This window comes from Melanerpes formicivorus, unplaced genomic scaffold (genome assembly GCF_026170545.1).
Source record: "Melanerpes formicivorus ecotype bairdi unplaced genomic scaffold, bMelFor1.0.p_v2 SCAF_206, whole genome shotgun sequence".
NCBI lineage: Eukaryota > Metazoa > Chordata > Aves > Piciformes > Picidae > Melanerpes > Melanerpes formicivorus.
Window position 1 is genome coordinate 34,895 of NW_027142558.1, and position 22,257 is coordinate 57,151.

Genomic DNA, 22,257 nt, shown 5'->3' on the forward strand with positions numbered 1-22,257 from the left:
GCTGGAGTTCTGACCTTGGATAAAGATAAGCACTAATCCTACTAATAGGCCTACTAAAATTCTTCTCTCTTAATAACTGCCTTTTTCTCTCTTTCTAACCCTTTTTGGGAAAAAAGGGAGGGAGGGGGAGAGAGTGGGGTACAGGGGGGGAACCCTTCTCTGTCCAGAGGAGGGAGTTTTGTTCTGTATTACTTTCTTTGCTGTGTATTTCTGTATATATTGTAAATACTGTATATTGTGTATATATAACCTGCATTTCATCCTGCTTGTAAATACAGATTTAATTCGTCTTGCTTCTCCGACTGAGTCAGCTGTGGTTTCTGTCTTTGTGGGGGAGGGAGAACTGAACCTTCTTTCACCACCACAGGGTTAAAAAGATCAAATTTGTAATGGGATAAGGGCCAGAATGTACTACAATGGGGCCAGGGGATCCCAACTGTGCTAGATCAGGGTCTGTACTGGAAGGGAACCAAGGGATTAAGTTTAGAATAAGCCTTGCCCAGTTTATACTGGTAGGAGATAAGGGCATCCAGTTCATAGTGGGACAAGGCCTAAGGTGTACTTGGAGGGGTAAAAGGGAGCTGGTTTAGACTGGGACAGGGCCCACACTGTACTGGGAGGGCATTAGGTGTCCAAACTGTACTGGAATGGATGCAGTCAGTCCTGGGGGAAGCCAGGGAATGCCTTTTGTACTGGGATGGGACCCACACTATAGTGGGAGAGGGCAAGACAATCCAGTTTATTCTGGAAGGAGGCCACAGCTATGCTGGGAAGAGTTCAGGGTATGTAGTTTTTACTGGGAAGGGGCACAGTCTGTACTGGGAAGGTGGTCATGTTACTGACTTTGCAGTTGGAGAGATTCATTTGATACTGGAACCTATGCAGGGCTTCCAGTTTATTCTTGGATGAGTCTCACACTGTACTGGGATGGGATCAGGAAAATTAGTTTATACTGGGACAAGGACAAGTTTGTATGTGGAAGGCTTAAAGGGACCCAGGTGAGGTGAGGCTCAGTTTCTAGAGGGATGGGATCAGGGTATCCAGTTTGTACTGTGATGTGGCCATTCTGGACTGGGAGGGTCAGAGTATGAAATTTATGCTGGGACAGGTGGAGCTGATATGGGAGAGAATCAGGATCAGTTTGTACTGGGGTGAGGAGCAAGTTTGACAAGAAGGTGTTCAGGAGATCAAATTGGCAAAGGAAGGTGCCAGCCTATATTAGGAGGGGACCAGGGGTCCAGGGAGTGCTGGTGCTCCCTGGCAGTGAGGCTGTGCTGGGACTCTTTTCTATGCCAACTCTGCATGCAGGAATTGTCCCTAAAGCTCTGGGAAAGGTCCTTCATTTTGTTTAACCAAAGAAGGAGCAGAGGTCCTGTTACATGAATTCTCAAAGAGAAAAGCAAAGCAGACGGTGAATTAGAAAGGTGATGACAAAGAGGAAAAATCCACCCCTACCACCAAAAGATATAGAAGCCAGGCTGGGCCTGCACTGAGTGACATCAGAACTGCTCTGCAGGAGAAGACAAAGAGTTTATTGCTTCTGAAAGCATCCAGGGATCAGTTTGCTCAGGGCAGCCTTGATCTCCTGGCTCCTCAGGCTGTAGATGAGAGGGTTCACTGCTGGAGGCAACACTGAGTATAGAACTGACAAAACCAGGTTGCAGGATGTAGAGGAGATGGGAGGGGTCTTCAGGTAAGAAAAGATACCAGTGCTGAGAAAGAGGGAGACCACAGCCAGGTGAGGGAGGCAGGTGGCAAAGGCTTTGTGGCGTCCCTGCTGAGAGGGGATCCTCAGCACTGCCCTGAAGATCTGCACATAGGACACCACAATGAACACAAAACAAACAAACACAAAACAGCCACTGGCCACAAGAAGCCAAAGTTCTCTGAGGTAGGACGTGGAGCAGGAGAGTTTGAGGATCTCGGGCACTTCACAGAAGAACTGCTCCACAGTATTGCCCTGGCAGAGGGGCAGGGAAAATGTATTGGCTGTGTGCAGCAGAGCGTAGAAGAAACAAGTACCCCAGGCAGCTGCTGCCATGTGAACACAAACTCTGCTGCCCAGGAGGGTCTCATAGTGCAGGGGTCTGCAGATGGCAACATAGCGATTGTAGGACATGGTGGTGAGGAGAGAAAACTCTGCTGAAATGAAAAAGAGAATGAGAAAGGCCTGAGCAATACATCCTGCATAGGAGATGTCCCTGGTGTCCCTCAGGGAATTGTCCATGGATTTGGGAACAGTGGTGGAGATGGCACCCAGGTCAAGGAGGGCAAGGTTCAGGAGGAAGAAGTACATGGGGGTGTGGAGGTGGTGGTCCCAGGCTATGGTGGTGATGATGAGGCCATTGCCCAGCAGGGCAGCCAGGTAGATGGCCAGGAAGAGCCAGAAGTGCAGGAGCTGCAGCTGCCTTGTGCCTGGGAATGGCAGGAGGAGGAAGTGGGTGATGGAGCTGCTGTTGGCCATCTGCTGCCTCTGGCCATGGAGACCTGTCCAAGGAGGGAAAGGCAGTGACAAGTTAGGGCACACTTCTCTCAGCCTCATTGTAAGCCCTGTCCCTGAGCTGCATGAGGAATGGATCAGCTCATTTCCCATCACTACCAACCAGGGATGGTTCATCACAGCTTTAAACACAGCAGGGACCCAGAATTGCCATGAAGATTCCTCTGGTGTCAGAACAGAAAGTGACCAACAGCCCAATCCCAGGGAATGAGAGTCCCATGGAGAGGTAGAGAAACAGGGAACAGCTCTGCAGTGCTGCAGAGACAGTGAAGGGAAGAGAGAAAGGCAGAGGGGCTGGGGGTGAAGCCTTCTCCTTCCCCAGCTCTGCTCACTGCTGCTCACAGGATGGAGCTGAAGAGCTTTTGTCCTCCTTTTGTGTGCACACTCCAGGAGCCTTCAGATGAATGTCAGCTGCCAAGGTTGTGACTCCTGACCTGGAGTCCCTAGCTTTGAGGGCACTGCTGGGCCTCTGCTGGGTAGAAGAGGAGAGCAAAAGGTTGCATTAGGAAATGTGTCTGCAGTGCAGAGAATGGCACAGAGGTGCCTGATCCCCCTTGCCAGGGCATCTCTGACAGAAGATCCCTCTCTGCCTGCAGCCCATGTCCCTGCTGCTGGCAGCTGTCCCTGCCAGGAGCTGCTTCTCTGTTCCTAGCTTTCCTCCCTGTCCCTTCTGACAGAGCCCATCCCACCTCCTGTGTGCTGAGCTCTGCCCTTCAGACCCCTCCCAGCAGCAGGACACTGCCCAGGGGCAGCTCTGGGTGTGCAGGGGCTCAGGAAAAGCTCAGACAAAGGCTAATGAGACCTCAGATTCTTATGAACAGCAGTGAAATTCTAGTCTCACACTGCCCTCCCAGCACACCAAGGGGATCAACATTCAAAGCCAAGACTCCTTCCCTTCCAGCAAAATGCTGCCTTGATGCTCTTATGGAAAACCCCCTCAGAAATGCCCAGAGGTGAGCCAGGACTGTGAGCAGCTCTGGCCAGCACAGTTCTCTCCCCACAGCAGAAGGACCCTGCCCTGCCTTGCTGTGCCAGGGCTGTCTCCTGCCACTCACAGCTTCTCCCCACAACACTGTGTGGAGCTCCCTGGGCAGCCTCAGTGCTGAGCCTGGCAGGCAGCACAGTCCCTGACCCAGCACACAGCCCCTGGGCTGCAGGGACCCTGCTCTGAAGGACAGCCCTCACCACCCCTGCCTGCACCCCAGGGCTCCACAGCTCTTCAGAAAAGCCTGAAAAGAGCCTCTGCACAGGAAGATTTCCTTCCAGCCCCCGCCAGCTGTGGCTGTGCCAGCTTTAGGAGATGCCTCCAGGAGCTGCACCTGCACTGCCCTGCCCCCACAGACTCACCGTGTCAGTGCCTGCAGTGACTTCTCCTCCTGTCAGCTCTCAGTCACCCTCCTGGACACCTCCAAGCTCTCTTTGCCTTCTTCTTCGTGCTGAGATCCACTGGCAGTGCCCTCAGCCCTGCTGTGCAGAGCAGAGGAGCTGCTCCTGGGCACAGCTGACACTATTCTCTGCTGCCTACTTTCCAGCAGCTCCCTCCAGCCATGGAGCTCAGCCCAGCTGAGCAGCAGAGGACCAACCCAAGGGCATTTTAATGACCCTCTGGTGGCTTTGGTGCCATGTAAACATCAGAGACTGAGAGGGAGATGATGAAACCTCTCCAGAAGCTTAAGTCACTTTCAAACTCTGAAGTTTCTTCTCTTGTTGATGGGTCCCAGTGAGGACACTGCTGGGAAAGTGTCTCCAGGCTGTGGTTGGAGCAGAGAACTGGAGGCAGTGCTGAGAGGTCAGGACAAGCAGAGGAAGATGTCTCTGATGCTGAGCAAACCTGGAGGTGTTTCATTAATGCAAAGGGTCAAGCCCTGACCCCTGGCCCCTGGACAGGCAGATCCTGTCCCTCACTCACTCCTCAGGGGGATTCCTGGAGCAGTGGGATGTGAAGAGGACCAATGCCAAGGGCGGGATTATGTCACAACCCCTCCCAGGCTCCTGAGGCTGGACAAGGAGGCAATGAGGCCCCAGGGCTGGAAGGAGGAGTTGTCTCCTCAGAGGCATCAGTGGCACAGACCACAGCCAGAACCAAAGGCAGGAAGAGCTTGGCTCTGCCAGGAGCCTTTCAGCTCTTCCACAGCCCTCTGTCATCTGCCCCTCAGGCTGTCCTCTGCTGCTGCATCAGCTGAGCCTCTTTCCCTGCAGGCTGTAGTCACCCAGCCAGCTGCCCCACCTTGCTGGCACCTTCCTTTGCTGCTCTCTCTCCATCCTCCCTGGCTCTTCCTTGAAATTTCAAGTCTTGAGCTGGTCCAGGGTGCTGCTGAGTGACATCCTGCCCCACAGCACTGCCCTGGCAGTGACATTTCTTTCTCCTCATCTCCAGTCTGGACCTCCCCAGCTCCACTTTGTGGCTTTATTTCTTTCTCATTCTGCTCTTCACTAGTCAGGGAATCTTCACATGTCTCCAAGCACTCTCAAGTTACTCCTCTGCCTTCTCATTCTCCACAGCACTGGGCTCAGGGGCTTCAGCCACTACCTAGTGGTCATATGTCAGATGCCTCCAAATCCCTGCTCAAAGGACAGTGGCTTTAAGCTGAAAGAAGGCAGAGCTAGATCAGCCATAAGGAGGAAATATTTTGTGGTGAGGGTGGCAGGACACTGGAAAAGGTTACCCAGAGAAAGGGAGAAGAGAAGGTTCTGAGGAGACTTTGTTGTGGCCTTCCAGTATCTGAAAGGGGCTCCAAGAAAGCTGGGGAGGGACTTTTGAGGGTGTCAGGGAGTGATAGGATTGGAGGGGAATGGAACAAAACTAGAAATGGGTAGATTCAGATTGGATGCTAGGAAGAAGTTCTTCCCCATGTGGGTGGTGAGACACTGGCACAGGTTGCCCAGGGAGGTGGTGAAAGCCTCATCCCTAGAGGTTTTTAAGGCCTCCAGGGCTCTGAGCAACCTGCTCTAGTGTGAGGTGTCCCTGCCCATGGCAGGGGGTTGGAGCTGGCTGATCCTTGTGGTCCCTTCCAACCCTAACAATTCTGTGATTCCTCATCCCTTGAAGTGTCCAGGATCAGGAACTCTGAGCAACCTAAACTGGTGGAAGATATCCATCCTCATGGTCATGGGTTTGGATTAGTTGCTCTTTTAGGTCCCTTCCATCCAGGATTCTTTAACTCTAATATCCACAAGTCCTTCTCCACAGGGCTACAGATACCTACAGACACCATGGAGGTGTTTTCACCTCCCTTAGTCCCCAACAGCCTGACAACAAAGAAAGAGTTGCCATGTTTAGGACATCAATGGCCAGGGCTTTGGAGAAACAAGTCAGAGCCCAAGTTCACCTCACTCAGAACAGGAAAGCTGCAGTGAGTTCGACTGAAGCAGGAGGATGATTTGACACAGTTAACGAAGCTGATGGACTTCAGCAAGGTGTAACAGGGATGCAAACAGGTTCAGTTTGGTGTCAAGGTTCACTCTGACACAGCATGGATGAAATACACAAAATTCTCTGGATTTGGGGTGGGATTAGAATGATTGTGACAGGAAAATATCCTCGGGGCTGGGCTGGAATGATCTTGCAGGGAGATTGGGAGTGAAGGGGGTAAGAGAAGCTCTCCTGTTGAGTCACAGCATTCAGCATGGACCCTCCTCTGCAGAGAGAAGTGTAAGTGGGTTTAGACCCAATCCTAGTGCCAGACTTGGTTCCTGGTTTATGACTCAGAGTTTGGGTGCAGGGATTTCAGGGGCAGAGCTTTCCCAAGGCACTCTGGCTCCTGCAGAACTTGAAGGCAGCAGCAGCAGTTTAAAACTCCTTCAGCACTTCTGGAGAATCATGAACTCGGGCTGTGGGATTTTACAGCAGCACTGAAGTCAAACCCCAACAGCCCTGTGTCCTAGCTGTGCTGTGAGACCCCAGCCTGCCTTTTAATCAGGGCATTGGTCCTGAGGATAAGATATGGAACACTGCGCTGGGTTATGCTCATCCTGAAAGTAGGGGGGGAGGGGTTCTGAGAGCTCTTCCCTTCTGCAGGTGGGTTTTCTCCCCAGGAAACTGGGTTAGTCTGTTCCACTCCCCCTCCCTGTCCAAGCCTATAAAGGGGAGAGTACAGCAACCATTTGGGGCTCTTTTGCTTCTGCCTCACCAGGAAGAGAGCACTAAGAGAGTTGCTGCTGGCTTCCTGCTTCTCTGCCATGTGGTCAGGCCTGGTCTTTCTCCCTGCTGCATCCACGTTTCTTCAAAGGACTCATGGACTTGTTCCTTACCCTTGTGAACTCTTCCTGTTATTGATATATATATATATGTATGTATACATGTCTATATATAGTGTAAAGAAAATTTTTACCTCTCTACTTTCAATCTGACTCCAAATTATTTCTCATTAGATTTATCTCCTCCCTTTTTTCCTTATCTCACTTTCTTTTTTTTTCCCTTCCCTTCCCTTCCCTTCCCTTCCCTTCCCTTCCCTTCCCTTCCCTTCCCTTCCCTTCCCTTCCCTTCCCTTCCCTTCCCTTCCCTTCCCTTCCCTTCCCTTCCCTTCCCTTCCCTTCCCTTCCCTTCCCTTCCCTTCCCTTCCCTTCCTTTCCCTTCCCTTCCCTTCCCTTCCCTTCCCTTCCCTTCCCTTCCCTTCCCTTCCCTTCCCTTCCCTTCCCTTCCCTTCCCTTCCCTTCCCTTCCCTTCCCTTCCCTTCCCTTCTCTCTCCCTATTCTTTCCCCTTCCCTTTTTCTCTCAAACAGGAAAGAAGAAGGGGGAGTGGGGGAGGGATTCTCAGCCTTGCCCCCATCTGAGTACTTAAATCCCAGTTAAGGCTCAAACCACCACACTGAAGCAGCTGATAACCAGACAAGGCCACAGGTTCCACCTTGGAGAGTGCTGCAATGCAAGCTGGGGCTCCCTGTGTGACTGCACACAGAGATGATGGAATGCATTGAGAGTTTTGTGGCTCTGCTGCTGGACAGCGCCCCCGAGGATGAGTGAGGCAGCAGTTCAGAGCCAGAAGAGCATGCATGCCCATCATAACTCTGGAACAGTGCTGACAGGAGTTGAATATGCCGTAGGCATGGCAGCTGGCTGAGGAACTGTGACCACCTCTGAGACTGGAAAGGCAATAAAGCTGCAAGGGTAACAGAGGAGTTTGGAGCTCCCCCAGCTTTTGAGACCTTCAGAGCCTGGGAGATGTTGCTGGCAGCCATGGTGGTGACTTTCTCTTTGCTTTTGTTATTTCTTACTTTCCCTCCTTTTCTGTATTTCCTGCCCATGCAGGTGAAGCACAAGCCAGGTGCTTTTCTCAACCAGCTACTTGGTTCCTTCTTGGTTTCATTTGCAGGGTCTGTAAAAGAACCTCCTGCTCTGCAGATGTGGATCAGGATGCTAAGGCTAAATGGAGGGAGATGACCACTCCCCTGGTGTAGGTAACCCACACTGCTCCTAATGCAGCCCCAGATGTACCTGGCCTTGTTCATGGTGAGCATTCACTGGTGGCTCCTCTTGTACCCCTGGCAGTGCCCAGGTCCATGTCTTCAGGGTCCCTACTCAGCCAGTCAGGTCCCAGCCTACCCTGACAGGTGGGCTGCTGCTTCTTCCCAGGAAAGAAACAGGACAAGCTGCAGTGATCAGTTACAGGCACAGCCAGGGAAGTGACCTCTTTATGCAGGACCAGCTGCTTGATTCCCATTTCCCTCTCTTTTCCCATTCTTGTTCCCCCATAAACCACCCTGACCCCACTTTATCCCTTCCTTGCATCTTTTCCTAGACAGCCCATGGTAAGTCTTGCAAGCCCCAAAGACACTTTCTACCTTCCCATTACCGATCTCAGGCTGTTCAGGCATATTGTTCCCATCCTCCATTGGCCAGGCCATCATGGGAGCCTCTTCTACTGATATACTTGGGGAAACATTCACAATAGTTGAAAATGTCTTTGAATTGATACATTATTATTACTACTATTAAATAATAATAATAATAATAATAATAATAATAATAATAATAATAATAACAACAACACTGTAAAACCTTGGCAACTCATGGCCAAGACATAGTAATTATTTCTTTTTTGTGAAGGTGTTGGGGACCAGGTCAGAAGAGAACAGCCCCATGGTGCATGTAACTCTCTGCAGTCCCATGGAGAACAAGCTTGGGATATTAGGATCAATGAATCATGGAATGGTTTGGAAGGGATGGAAAAGAGCTCTAGTTCAGCCATCCAGCCATGGCAGGGATATCTTGCACTAATTCAGGTTGAATAAGCATCCTGACCTTGGACAATTCCAGGGATGGGATCTCCCCTTCTCTGGGCAACCTGTTCCAGTGCCCTCTACCTTCACTGTAAAATATTTCTTCCTTATATCCAATCTCAGCCTCCCCTGTTTCAGTTCAAAGCCACTGCTCTTTGACCAGACACTACAGCACTTGCTAAAACTTCTCTTTCTTAGCCTATGACCACTGCATTTCCATATGCAAACACCTTGGAGAGTGCCCAGAGGTCTCCCAAGATGGGAGCAAATGATAGAGCTGAAGGCCATGGGTTCAGTGGTGTGGAAACTGAGGACAGTAGAGAGGCAGCCTGAGAGTGTGTGAGGAGTGCTTTGAAACTACTTCACAGTGACCAACTGCAAGAGCAAGAAACAAAGCCATGAGATGCACCTGGGCAGGTCCAGACTGGATATGAAGAGAAAGAAATGTCATTGCCAGGACAGTGCTGTGGGGCAAGACATTCCCCAGCAGGAGCCTGGAGCACTCCAAGGCTTGAAGTTTCAAGGAACAACCAGGGAGGATGGAGAGAGAGCAGCAAAGGAAGGTGCCAGCAATGTGGGGCAGCTGGGTAGGTGACTACAGCCTGCAGGGAAAGAGGCTCAGCTGATGCAGCAGCAGAGGAAAGCTTGTGGGGCAGATGACAGAGGGCTGTGGAAGAGCTGAAAGGCTCCTGGCAGAGCCAAGCTCTTCCTGCCTTTGGTTCTGGCTGTGGTCTGTGCCACTGATGCCCCTGAGGAGACAACTCCTCCTTCCAGCCCTGGGGCTTCATTGCCTCCTTGATTGTTTCCTTGTCCTTCCTTAGGAGGCTGAAAGGGATTGTGCCATAGTCCTGCCCTTGGCATTGGTTCTGTCTGTATCTTAATGTGCCAAGAAGAGCTCTGAGGGGTGAGTGAGGGACAGGAGCTCCCTTACCAGCGTCTGTGGGTCAGGGCTTGACCCTTTGCATTAATGGAAACACCTCCAGGTTTAGTCAGCATCAGAGACATCTTCCTCTGCTTGTCCTGACCTATCAGCACTGCCTCCAGTTCTCTGCTCTAACCACAGCCTGGAGATACTTTCCCAATAGTGTCCCTGACTATTAACACTATGGGAAACTTCTGGATGCAATATTCCAGGTGTGGCCTCACCACAGCAGAGTAAAGGGGGAGGAGAATCTCCCTCTATCTGCTGGACAACTTTCTCTGAATGCACCCCAGGATCCCATTGGCCTACTTGTGCACCAGGGCACATTGCTGTCCAATACAGAACTTGTTATCCACAAAGACTCTCAGGTCTCCTCTCCAGCAGATCACCTTCCAGCCTATACAGCTGCAGTTTATACTTCCTTCCCAGATGCAGAACTGAGCAGGATCATTGGACAAGATGATGTGCAAGGATCTCTTCCACAAGTGTACAAGGACAGATACAACAGGTCCTCTGCTGAAGGCTTCTCCACTCAAAGCCTTGGTAGGAAATCTTCCAGATGGATCTGGTGAAACTTTGATCTGCTCAGGCTCTGGCCACAAGGAGGCTGAGGGCTGAGTGTGCAATCCTGTGCTCAGTTGTGTCTCAGGAACTCACCATTCAGTAGGAAGCCAAGGACTGGGAAGGGGGAGGTGAGGCCACTTCTGCCTCCTGAGAGGATTGGCCAACAGCAGGAACACAGCTGGGAAAGGGACTGTGAGGTCAGTTGTGTCTGCAGGAGCTGATAGGGCAGCCCTGGGCTCATGGCTGGCAGATGGGCACAGTGATCTGGGAGATGCCCTCTGCCAAAGGGCCTGGGCTGACTGCAGGAAGGGGCTGATGGGTTGGTTGCTGTGTCTCTGCTGCCTGAGTACCTGATGGGACAGCAGCAGGCACAGGGCTTGGTGCTGTCTCTGTAAGAAACTGCAAGGCCAGCAGCCTTGGGAGCTCCTGGTGAGGTAGGAAAGAGCAGGAGAGAGGAACACTGCCACATTGTGCAGCCTGGCAGGTGCAGACTGGCCATGAGGATCAAGAAACCTCTCCCAAAGGGTAGTGCTGTGGCCTGAGAAGATCTCCAGGAGGAGTCTGGGATCAGCCCTTCTCTTTGTGTCCCAAGGAGCAGAGTGTGAGTGTGGGCAGGTGTCAGTGAAGGCCTGGAAAGGCCAAGGTGGGGAAGTGAGATGAGTGTCTGCAGCCTGCAGGGCAGGAGAAGCAGCTGTGAGACAGTGCAGGACAAAGCTGTGGGAGAGCTGGCAAAGGGCAATGGCAGTGGTGGGAGTGATGAAGAGAAGCCAAGGCTGTGCCCTCTTGACTCTGGCAATTCTCTGCCCCTGAGGCCTGTGAGAAGATATTGTCCTAGGGCACTGGGAGGGCCTCACTGCCTCTTTCCACAGCCCCAGGAAGGCTGGGGACTGTCAGGCTCTTGTCCTCCACCCAGCATCACAAACCCTACAGGGATCCTACAGGAAGGCTGAAGAGGAACTTTTCATGAGGGTGTCTGGTGACAGGACAGGAGGGGAAGGTTTGAAGGTGAGGAAAATGAGGTTTAGACTGGGTCTTAGGAAGAAGTTCTTCTTACGAAGGTTGTGGGACTCTGGAACAGGCTGCCCAGGTAGGATGCCCTCTCCTGAGGGTGTTGAAGGCCAGGCTGGGTGAGGCCTTGAGCAGAGGTTGGAGCAGAGGAGCTCTGAGGTCCCTTCCAACCTAGGCCATGCTATGCTGCTATGAAACCCACACCCCACCCCCACTGCACCTGAAGAGCCTTGACCCACACATGAGGGACAGGATCTGCCTGCCCAGGGGCTGTGCTCAGGCCTTGGCCTTTGTGCTCCACAAACCAGAGCCAGAGTTTGCTCTCCTGCATTTTGCCTTTGCCTGCTGCAATCACAGCCTCTCCTGAGCTGCTCTAACGAGTCCCTGGGGAGGCTTTGGCAGTAACAAGCCTCAGTGGGGCCAATCAATGCTTCAAGGTATTTTGTGTTTTGCTTCTTCCTTCTTGCCCAGTTTCTTCACTCTTCTCTCAGTACCTGAGGTTCATGGAATGATTCCCAAGTGCCCTGAGGAGCTCTTTGTGTCTTCATTGTTTACTTCAAGAGTTCAAAGTGCACCTCACAAAGCTCAGATTTTGATGGCAAACTATTTGATTCTTTCTCAGATGAGGGCAGAGGTGACAGAAGCATCCACCAAGCCAGAATGATGCAAGGTGTCTGCTCAGGAGGTCTGGACTGGGAGGAGAAGCTGTCCTTTGAGGGCTGACACTGAGTGGACAACTTTGCTCCTCACCCTCCCCAACCTCCCCATTGCTGTCCCTGCCCACCTGGGCCTTATATCCCTGCTCCTTGCATCAGACTTCTCCACTGCTCTCTGCAGCTGGAGCTCACAGCTCCATGGCACCAGCTGCCCCCTGCTTTCATTAGAGAACTGCCTGCACACAGCCACAGAAGAATTGTTGCTCTTTGGAAGCTAAGCAAAGCCAAGGCTGAGAAAGTTGCCTCAGCAATCCAAGGCCTCTGGAACCATCTGCTCAGCACAAGCTGTCTCTCAGCAGCTTGCCTGTCCACATGGATGAGGCAAAGCCAACAAGTTCTGCCATGGCTGTGATTTCTCAGCCAGTCAAGAGTTCTTGAGAGTGAGAAGCAGATGAAAAGGTTGGATCCTAGCAGCCCTTCCTCATTAATAAATCCTGAATTCAAATCTATTCCTATGGCTGTGCCTGGAGAGCAGCACCAAACACACAGACACAGGGACAGAGCTGGCTGCCTCCAGTGGAACATAGAGCCCCCCAAGATGGTGTCAGCAAAGGTGTCTGTCCAAAGACACAGAGAGGTGGAGAGGTGGCTGGCAGAGAGGCTGCCCTGGAGTTCAGTTTCCTTCTCCTGGAGCTCAGGGAAAACACTCACAAAGCTTCAACATTCTCAGAGGATGAGAACTGAGCCTGGAGAAGTCTGACTTGGTGCTGGCCCTTGGTGCAGGTTGTGCCTGAGAGATGTCTGACTGGGGGAGATGCTGGACACAGCTGCTGTGATCCAGGTGAGCTCCAAGGTTCTGGCTTTAGAGTCACTGTTTTTAGAGGTGGAGATCATTGACTTTCATCAGGTGTTTCTCTGATCTGGAGAACCTTGGATGCTGAATCACCCTGGGATCTTTTGCCACTTGCACAGACCCTGAAGTTTTTTTGACCTCCAGAGTTCATAGTATCATAGTGAAGGGACCACAAGGATCATCTAGTTCCAACCCCAAAGCACAGATGCACTGAGCTGGCAGGAGGTGACAAACCCTCAAGCCATAGGGAGAGAAGAGCAAGGCTGGGAGAGCCCTGCTCAGGGCTGAGCCATTCCTTGCAGGTCAATCCTCTCCTCTGAAGCCTTACCTTCTCTCTGCCTGGGGTTATATCCTTCTCTTCTCTCCATCAGCCCTGCTCCTTTGTGCTGGGGAGGAGCAAAGTTTGCAGACCTGCTCCTTGGAACAGGCCAGAAGGTAAAGAGCCCAGCTTTGGAACAGCAGCAAAGTCCCAGAGTCCTGCTGACCCCTGAGCACCTCCCAGCTCTCTCCAGTCTCTCCTCCCAAACCACACTTCACCACTTGTGGAGCTTTGAGGGTCATTGGTTGTGATGGGAATTTAGAAGTTCATCTCCCTGAGCCCCAGGTGGTCAGGTATCAGTTGCCTAGGCAGAGGGGGATGGTTAGGGTGGCTATGTCCTGGGGGTGTCATTCCCATCAGCACTACAACCAGGGGACTCAGCACAGGAGTTAGGGCTCTGATCCCTCCATTGCAAGAAGTGACACACAGTGTCCTTACTTCTCAGTCACTTGGTCCCCAAGGATTTGCCCAAGAGCACAGGGGTCACCATTCCTCTCAGCAGCATGGCCTCCCAGAAGGACCTGGACATGATCTTGGAGGAGAAGAATCACCTGAAGAATAATTTGGAGGAGTCAAAGCTCATCCTTGAGGAATAGTAGAAGTGGTTGATGAAGACATGGATGAGGACAGGAAGGATGAAGTATATGAGGATTAGGAGGAGGAGGAAGAAGACAAAGGTGATGAATGGGAAGAGGATTAGGATATGGAATAGGAGAAGAATGAACAGAAGGAGGAGGAAGAGGAAGAGGAGGAAGAGGGCAAATCCATATCAGCACCTCTGTGCTACCCAAGCAGCCACATCAGTGCCCTGAGGGTGGGCAAAGCTTCCCACCCAGCTTGGAGCTGGTAAAGCCCCACTGTCCCCAGCCCAGTGCCCAGCTCTCTGTCTCTGGTGACTACAGCAAGTGCTTCAACCTCAGCTCCAACCTCATCCGGCACTGCTGCGTCCACAGCCAGAAGCAGCTGCACCTCTGAGCTGCCTGAGGCAAGAGCTTCACCCAGATGGCTGTCCTCGGTCAGCACCACTGCACCCACAAATGTGACAGCCCTTTACCTGCACAGGCTGCAGCAAGGGCTTCATCTGCAGCCCCTCCCTCACCTGGCATATTCACCCCCATGCAGGTGACCAGCATGCCCCAGGGGACAAAGCAATACACCGACCCCGGCACTGCCAGGCCAAACATGACCCCCCGGGGGGGCCTTCTTCAGCAGGCCTTTTACACCTTCTTTCCTCAGAAACAAATGTGTCTCTGCCCTTCTCAGCACCAGCCAGTGCTGAGGGGAGTAATGACAATGCTGAGTCAGCACAGCCACTGCCACCACTGCAGCTGGGCTGGGGTTTGGCTGTTTGTTCCTCAACACTTTGGGTTTCCTAGAGGTAAAAGAAAAACCTCAACCCAAGGCTAATGCCTAATTAGAATGGAAACCCCAACCCTAATAAAGTATTGTCTTTGGTTGTTTTTTCTTTGACATTTCTTGCCCAAAAGGCCACTTTTGGGGGCATTTCTTCCCCAGGGCCAGGGATAAAGCCATGTGCTCACTGCAGGGAGCTGTCCTTGAGGGGTCCTGGGAGGATCTTGAATGTGAAGTGAGGAAATCAAACTCAGTGCCTCCCATAGCCATTCAGCAGTATCCTTCACTAACCTGCATGGACATGGAATGATCACTCCAAAATGTACCTGTGCTGAAAAGGTTAACCATGGTCCTCATCTAGGACTCAGTAACACGCAGGCATTAGAAGGATAAAAACTTATTTGATAAATAAAGTCCTTTCATGTCTTGGTCTTTGCTGCCATCTCCTGTCCTTTTAGCAACATTGCAGTCTCCATGTTCTCTGTCATGTATTGTTCCTGTTGGTCCTCTGCCAATCCCACAGAATTGTCCTTCTCTTGCTAGTGAGGCCCAGGGGTGTGAGAACCCAGCCTGCTTTCCAGACTCAGCCTTATTTCTCTCTGTGTCTAGAGCTGCCATCTGCTGCTCTATCTCCATTTGCTCTCCCAAGCTCCAGATTTACTTTATTGATGTCAGAAAGCTAAGCTCTGAACTAGTATCACAGTATCACAGTATCACTTAGGTTGGAAAAGACCTCGAGGATCATTGAGTCCAACCTATCAACACAGACCCCATGTCTAGACCATGGCACCAAGTGCCACGTCCAATCTCCCCTTAAACGCCTCCAGGGTCGATGACTCAACCACCTCCCTGGTCAACCCATTCCAATGACGAATTACTCACTCGGTGAAGAACTTCCTCCTCACCTCTAGTCTAAACCTCCCCTGGTGCAGCTTGAGACTGTGTCCCCTTGTTCTGGTGCTGGTTGCCTGGGAGAAGAGGCCAACCCCTTCCTGGCTACAACCACCTTTCAGGTAGTTGTAGAGGGCAATGAGGTCACCCCTGAGCCTCCTCTTCTCCAGGCTAAACAATCCCAGCTCCCTCAGCCTCTCCTCATAGGGCTTGTGTTCAAGTGGGAGAGTTTCTAACAGGTAGTGAGAAGGTTAAGAAGTCTCCTTCCTTCAGATGTCCTGCTGAGTGTTCTGGGAAGGGCTCAACTGAGGGCCAGTTCTGAGAGGCAGAGGTTGGGTTGTGGCTGGGTTGAGGCCTGGGGTTAACACCCAAGGGTCAACGCCAAGGGTAAAGGCTGGAGGCAGGATGAGCAAAGGGGGCAGAGTCAGGGTCAGGGGTGGGTTTGGGAGGGGCTGAACTGTAAGGGGTGAGGCGAGAGATTGGCTCAGCTCCATTCCATTGGAGCAGGGGACTGAGTAGAGAGGATGGGAGGGGGTCAGGTTGTACTGGAAGGGCATCCTAGGATCCAGCCTGTACTGGGAGGTAATAAAAGCATTGTCTGTAATGGGAGGTGTGAAGACTTCATACTGATGAGCTTAATAGCAAAGACTGTGTCATGTAGGCAACAAGCTTAGCAGCTCAGGCAAGGAGAGAGGGGACAAAGAGAAAGAGGGCAACTTATTTACAAGGTGCTGTAATACTTGCAAGTTCCTTGAGGCTGGATTTGGGTAATGGACACTCTCATAAACAACCAGCTTCAGCCTATAGGAAGCCTGAAGCCAGCATTATGCCATGCTTGGTATCAGCACCAGCATCCCATGCCATAGGTGTGTGCAGTTGTCCATGCTGCCTGGCTAACACCTTGGCCTTTGTTCCCCTCAGGAAAGGAGGGGAATGTGTCCACACATGCTGGGACAAGTTTCAGTATCTGGGGCATAATTCTGGGCACAATGTGTCTTCACCACATTGACAAGAACCGTCAAACAAAGGAGGCAATAAAGCACTCACTGAGTTGCACCCAAGCAGGGGTGGGAGGCTGCTGTATGCTAGCTGGTAAGGCTTGGGTCGCTGGCTGCTCTGGCTGCAGCACAACAGCAGGCAGCTCTGAAAGCTTCTTCCCAGGCTCTGCAGATTGTCCTGGGGTTTTGCAAAGCGGTGCTGGGACTGGTAGCAACTTCTCACTGCCAGGGGACGGTTCCTGGGGGCTTGGCTCATTCAGGATTTGTTCCTATGCCTGGCAAGACACTGCTCCCTTCTAGCATGGAACCTAAGGAATTTCACCTCCTCCTCTCTGGTCTTTGGGGAGTGTAGTTTCTGGGTATCCCTGGGAGATTTTCCCTTTTCTAAGTGAGCTGGGGCAAGTTTTGGTTCACCTTTCCTAACACTGAAATGCTCCAAAGATTTCTGATTTGATGATATGTTTGGGTACAGGGATTATGGTATGAAATAAGGGGTGGCATGTAGCAGTTTGGGCTAGGTGCCCTCTGCTGTGCTCATACAAGGTGTACTTCCTGTGTCCAAAACTCCATTCCAGTGGGGGGACACAGGAAACCAGGTATTTCATACCATAATTTCCTGTGCCACTATAAATCTCAGCGGGGGTCCTTCTGCTTCCTCTTTCTCTCCTCGCCACCACCTGGTAACTGGGGGGAGATGTCTCCCAGCCTTGGGCCTGGCTAGGCCCGAGGCCAGGCGAATGGGCAGTCTCAGATCTGGCCAGCTGAGACTAGTCTAGCAGTGGAGTGGGGCAGAGGGGGGAAGAAGGAGCCCTGGGGGTCTCGGGTGTACCCTCAGGTGGGGATGGGATGTTTCTGGATCTGCTTTGGGATCTCTTTTGTCACTGTGCTCCTGGCTCTCTGCAAACATTCACTGCTTCTCATTTAAACTTTCCATCACTTTTGCAATCCGTTTGTTTAAGTTGTTTTTTTTGCCCGTGGTGGGGAGGGGGTCTGCCTCCACCCATCACGCCCTGGGAGATTTTCCCTTTTCTAAGTGAGCTGGGGCAAGTTTTGGTTCATCTTTCCCAACACTGGAATGCTAGAAATAATTTGGTAGTCTAAGCAGCTGAATAACAGAACTTCCCCAGCTGACAATCCAATTGGTCATTTCATTCTATTGGCAGGGGAGCAGATTGCATTGTAATAGGGCAGAGGTTTGCTGTTTCATAACTGTCCTGCCTGATCTCTCTCCTTTGTGACAGGCAGACAGTGTCAAAGCCTTCATTAAAGTCCAGGCAGACAGTGTCCACGGCCCTGCCCTCACCCCCTAGCCAGGTCACCTTATGTAGAAGGAGATCAGATTAGTCAGGCAGGACCTGCCTTTCATAAACCCCTGCTGACTGGGGATGGTCACCTGGTTATATTGTAAGTGCAGCATGACCTGCTCCATAACCTTTCCTAGCAGCAAGGTGTGACAAAGAGGTTATTAATGAATATGAAATATGAATTATATAAATATTAGAATAGAATCTGCCAGGATGGGGGTTGACATCTCTGAGGAGAGGCTGAGGGACCTGGGCTGCTTCAGCTTGCTGAATGAAGGCTCAGGGCACTGCCAGAGCAGTGTGCACATGGCTGAAGGGTGGTTTCAGAGAGGATTGAGATCTTCTGGGGAGTGGGAAGAGACCAAAACCTCCACAAAGTGCATCTTGGAAGGTTCAGAGTAGAGATGAGGCCAAGAAAATGACCCTCAAAGGGCAGAGCTGCTATGCATGAGGCCATCCAGAGGTGTCAGAAAATGGCAGGGAGAGCTGACACAGCTCAGGGAAAGGATGGAAATGGCAGGGGAAGAGCTGGCTGGGGAAGCAAGATTGGTGTCAGCAGCCTGAAGGGAAAGAGCTGCAGGCAGGGGACAGTGTAGGAGAGGCTGCAGTAGGGATGGCCAAGGGCTCTGGCAAGGCTGAGAGGCCCAACAGGACCAAAGACTTTGTCCCCATGGCTCTGGCAGTTGCCTCTGCCACCAAGGCCTGTGAGGAGAAACTTGGCTTTGAGGCTTTGAGGTTCTTCTATTGCAAGGGCAGTGGTCAGGGTTTGGCCTTTCTGCTTCCTAGACCAAAGGCAAGTTTTTCTGCCCTGTACTTTGCCTTTGTCTCCCTGCAATCCTGGCCTCTAACAAGCTGCTCTAACGAGTCCCTGGGGAGCCTTTGTCAGTAACAAGCCTCAGTGAGGCCAATCAATGCTTCAAGGTACTTTGGAGTTTTCTTCTGACCTGGACTTCTTGAGAGGCTTCTTGGCAGTACCTTGGCAGAGTCTCCTGGCAGTACCTAAGGATGATGTAATCAGCCCCAAATACTCCATGGGGCTCATTAAATACTGCTGAACCTCTAATTATTGCCAAGATTTCTGCAGCTAATTGGAGAGGTTTTTATTGCACAAAGCACCTGATAAAAATTCTTTTTAAAGGTACATTTCATTCCTTTTCAGCAGGAGTTGTCTCTTTGCAAGCAAACCACAGCAAAACCTGACAAGGTCCTACCCTGCTCACTGCTCATCCTCACTCTCCACTGCCCCCAGCAGAGGCCTGAGCCACAGGTGAGGGACAGGATCTATCTTTCCAGGGGCTGGGGCTCAGGGCTTGGCCCTTTGGATCAATGAAACCCCTCCAGGTTCACTCAGCAGCAGAGCCACCTTGAGCTGCTTGTCCTGACCAGTCAGTACTGCCTCAGTTCACAGCTCTCACCAAGCCTGGTGATGGTTCAGTGCCTTCAGTGATGCTTCCCTTGCATCCACTGTCACCTGCTCTAACCAGACCCTGGGGACATTTTCCCAGTATGCTTCACTGGGACCCATTAACAGTAGAATGAAGTTCAGAGTCTGAATCTGACTTTCACTTCTGGAGAGGTTTCATCAGCTTCTCAGTCTCTGAGGCTTGGGGACTTGGAAACACAGACACCAGAGGGCTCCTTTAAATGCCTTTGGCTGGTCTTTTTGTGCTGTGCTAGGCCAGGCTCCTGGGTTGGAGGGATCTGCTGGCAAGCAGACAGAGCTTCAGGAGACAGCTCTGTCCAGGAGCTGCTCCTCTTCACAGCACAGCAGGGCTGAGGACACTGCCAGAGGATGTCAGGGAGATGAGGAAGGCAGAGAGAGCTTCAAGGTGCCCAGGACTGGGAGGGTAGATGATTGCTCACTAGAGGAGAAGTCACTGCAGTCACAGACTTGGTAAGTCTGTGGGTGCAGGACACTGCAGCCATAGATCCTGGAGGCATCTCCATCTCGGCAGCTGATGTTCAGCTGAAGGCTCCTGGAGTGTGTATGCAGAAGGAGGACCAAAGCCCTTCAGTTCCATCCTGTGAGCAGCAGTGAGCAGCGCTGGGTAAGGAGAAGGCTTCACCCCCAGCCCCTCTGCCTTTCTCTCTTCCCTTCACTGTCTCTGCAGCACTGCAGGCCTGCTCCCTGTTTCTCCACCTCTCCATGGCTGTGGTGGTTTTAGGCTATGCCTTTAAAATTCAGTTACAGATTTTGAGCAGAAAAGTAGAAACAAAATAAATGGATCACTCTTGGGTGTGAAAAGGAAAAGAAAAGATTATTCTAAACAAATTCATTGAATAAATATCTGGAATCAGAGGAGCTGTACCATAACAATTCTCTCTCTTCTCTTCTGTTCTCAGCTGTTTTGCTTCACTCAGGAGAGATCACCTGCTTTGGCTGGCCTTGGCTAAATCTAACCCACTGCTTTTTTTCTCTCTCCACTCCTCCTTTCTCTCTTGGAACAGGGGGGTAGAGGGTAGGGGCAGTGGAACAGCTTCCCTGGTCTCTGACCAGGTGGATTTCGTGTCATTTGGTACCTGTCTAATATTGTCACTCCTGTATGTTTTGTACCTGTTCATTGCCTTCCATTGTAGAGTGTATCTCTTGCTTGTCAATCCAGCTTCATTTGCTTCTAACTGAGCTGCTCTGACAAAGGTAATGATGGAGGTAATTTCAACCCACCACAATGGGACTCTTGTTCCATGGGATTGGTCTGTTGGTCGATTTCTGTTCTGACACCAGAGGAAATCTTCATGACAAAATTCTGTCTCCCTGCTGCATTTGAAGCTGTGATGAACTCTGCCATGGGTTGGTAGTGTTGGTACTGAGCTGATCCACTCCTCATGCAGCTCAGGAAGGGAGGTTACAATGAGGCTGAGAGAAGTGAACCCTAACTTGTCACTGCCTTTCCCTCCTTGGACAGGTCTCCATGGCCAGAGGCGGCAGATGGCCAACAGCAGCTCCATCACCCACTTCCTCCTCCTGCCATTCCCAGGCACAAGGCAGCTGCAGCTCCTGCACTTCTGCCTCTTCCTGGTCATCTACCTGACTGCCCTGCTGGGCAATGGCTTCATCATCACCACCATAGCCTGGGACCACCACCTCCACACCCCCATGTACTTCTTCCTCCTCAACCTCGCCCTCCTTGACCTGGGTGCCGTCTCCACCACTGTCCCCAAATCTATGGTAAATTCCCTGAGGGACACCAGGAACATCTCCTATGCAGGATGTGTTGCTCAGGTCTTTCTGTTTACCTTTTTCATGGCAGCAGAGTATTTTCTCCTCACCACCATGTCCTACGATCGCTTCGTTGCCATCTGCAGACCCCTGCACTATGAGACCCTTCTGGGCAGCAGAGTTTGTCTCCACATGGCAGCAGCTGCCTGGGCCTGTGGGATACTCCATGCTCTGCTGTACACAGCCAATACATTTTCCCTGCCCCTCTGCCAGGGCATTGCTCTGGACCAGTTCTTCTGTGAAGTCCCCCAGATCCTCAAGCTCTCCTGCTCCACATCCTACCTCAGGGAACTTTGGTTTATTGTGGCCAGTGCCTGTTTATCATTTGTCTGTTTTGTGTTGATTGTGGTGTCCTATGTGCAGATCTTCAGGGCAGTGCTGAGGATCCCCTCTCAGCAGGGACGCCACAAAGCCTTTGCCACCTGCCTCCCTCACCTGGCTGTGGTCTCCCTGTTTATCACCACTGCCTTTTTTGCCTACCTGAAGCCCTCTTCTATCTCTTCCCCATCCCTGGATCTGTTACTGGCTGTTCTGTACTTGGTGATGCCTCCAGCAGTGAACCCCCTCATCTACAGCCTGAGGAACCAGGAGCTCAAGGCTGCCCTGAGCAAACTGATCATTGGACAGTTTCAGAAGCAATAAACTCTTTGTCTTCTCCTGCAGAGCAGTTCTGATGTCACTCAGCGCAGGCCCAGCCTGGCTTTTGTACTTTGTGGTGGTGGATTTTCCTGTTTATAATGTTGACATCCCTGTGCTAATTCACTCTCTGCTTTGTTTTATTTATCTGGTGTTTGTGTCCCAGGGTCTGTGTCCTTGTTCAGTTAAACAAAATAAAGAGCCTTTCAGTAACAGTTTTGTTTCTTGAGAACCTTCCTCCAAGCCTCCTCTGGAGCTTTAGGACAAGTCCTGTGTGCAGAGGCAGAGGGACAAAGAGTACCAGCACAGCAGCATTGCCAGGGAGCACTAGCACCTGGACTTACTTCCAGGGCTGTTCTCTTTCCATTTCCAGCCTCTTCTGGGTCAGTGCAAGGCCTGAGTGCTGTGGCAGCTTGGTCATTGTTCTGCTGCATGCCAGTCCTGGAACCACAGGCAGGGACAGGCCATGGGAACTACTATGAGCTGGCCCCCAAGAGGAGTTCCACAATGACAGATGATCTGCTCAGAGCAGAGTCTGAAGGCTTAGGGCTTCATCCAAAGTTTCTCTCCAGAGCAGGCCCAAGAAAGTGTCCCAGGGAGGCAAACAGCAGGGAACAGCCAAAGTGTGAGTGTGCAGGTGTGGGGCACACAGCAGTGTCCTGACACAGACAGGCCTCCTGCAAGAGGCCTGAAGGAGCAACAGAGCAGGCTGTGATCTGTGTCTCTGTTCACTGCACAGCCTGGGGAATCTGTCCCAGGGTAATCATCCTGCTCTAGCCATTCACCACCATCATTTCCAGCACTGGTCTCTCTC

General features: G+C 51.6%; 2 protein-coding genes across 2 annotated transcripts; one reads left to right on the plus strand and one right to left on the minus strand.

Annotated features, from left to right (window-relative positions):
• Positions 1-1,555: 1,555 nt before the first annotated feature.
• Positions 1,556-2,464, minus strand: LOC137457878 (olfactory receptor 14A16-like; the record flags this gene model as incomplete). The annotated part of the gene is made up of 1 exon (XM_068169623.1): positions 1,556-2,464. A coding segment is annotated over exon 1 (909 nt), but the record flags the coding sequence as incomplete, so codon positions are not given.
• An 18,052-nt stretch (positions 2,465-20,516) lies between these two features.
• Positions 20,517-21,449, plus strand: LOC137457874 (olfactory receptor 14A16-like). Its single transcript, XM_068169619.1, has one exon. The coding sequence runs from the start codon at positions 20,517-20,519 to the stop codon at positions 21,447-21,449; it is 933 nt and encodes a 310-aa protein (XP_068025720.1).
• The last annotated feature ends 808 nt before the right edge of the window (positions 21,450-22,257 follow it).

Bases quoted from the DNA above. Each gene is read 5' to 3' on its own strand.
- LOC137457874 (XM_068169619.1), top strand. From the start codon at position 20,517: ATGGCCAACAGCAGCTCCATCACCCACTTCCTCCTCCTGCCATTCCCA.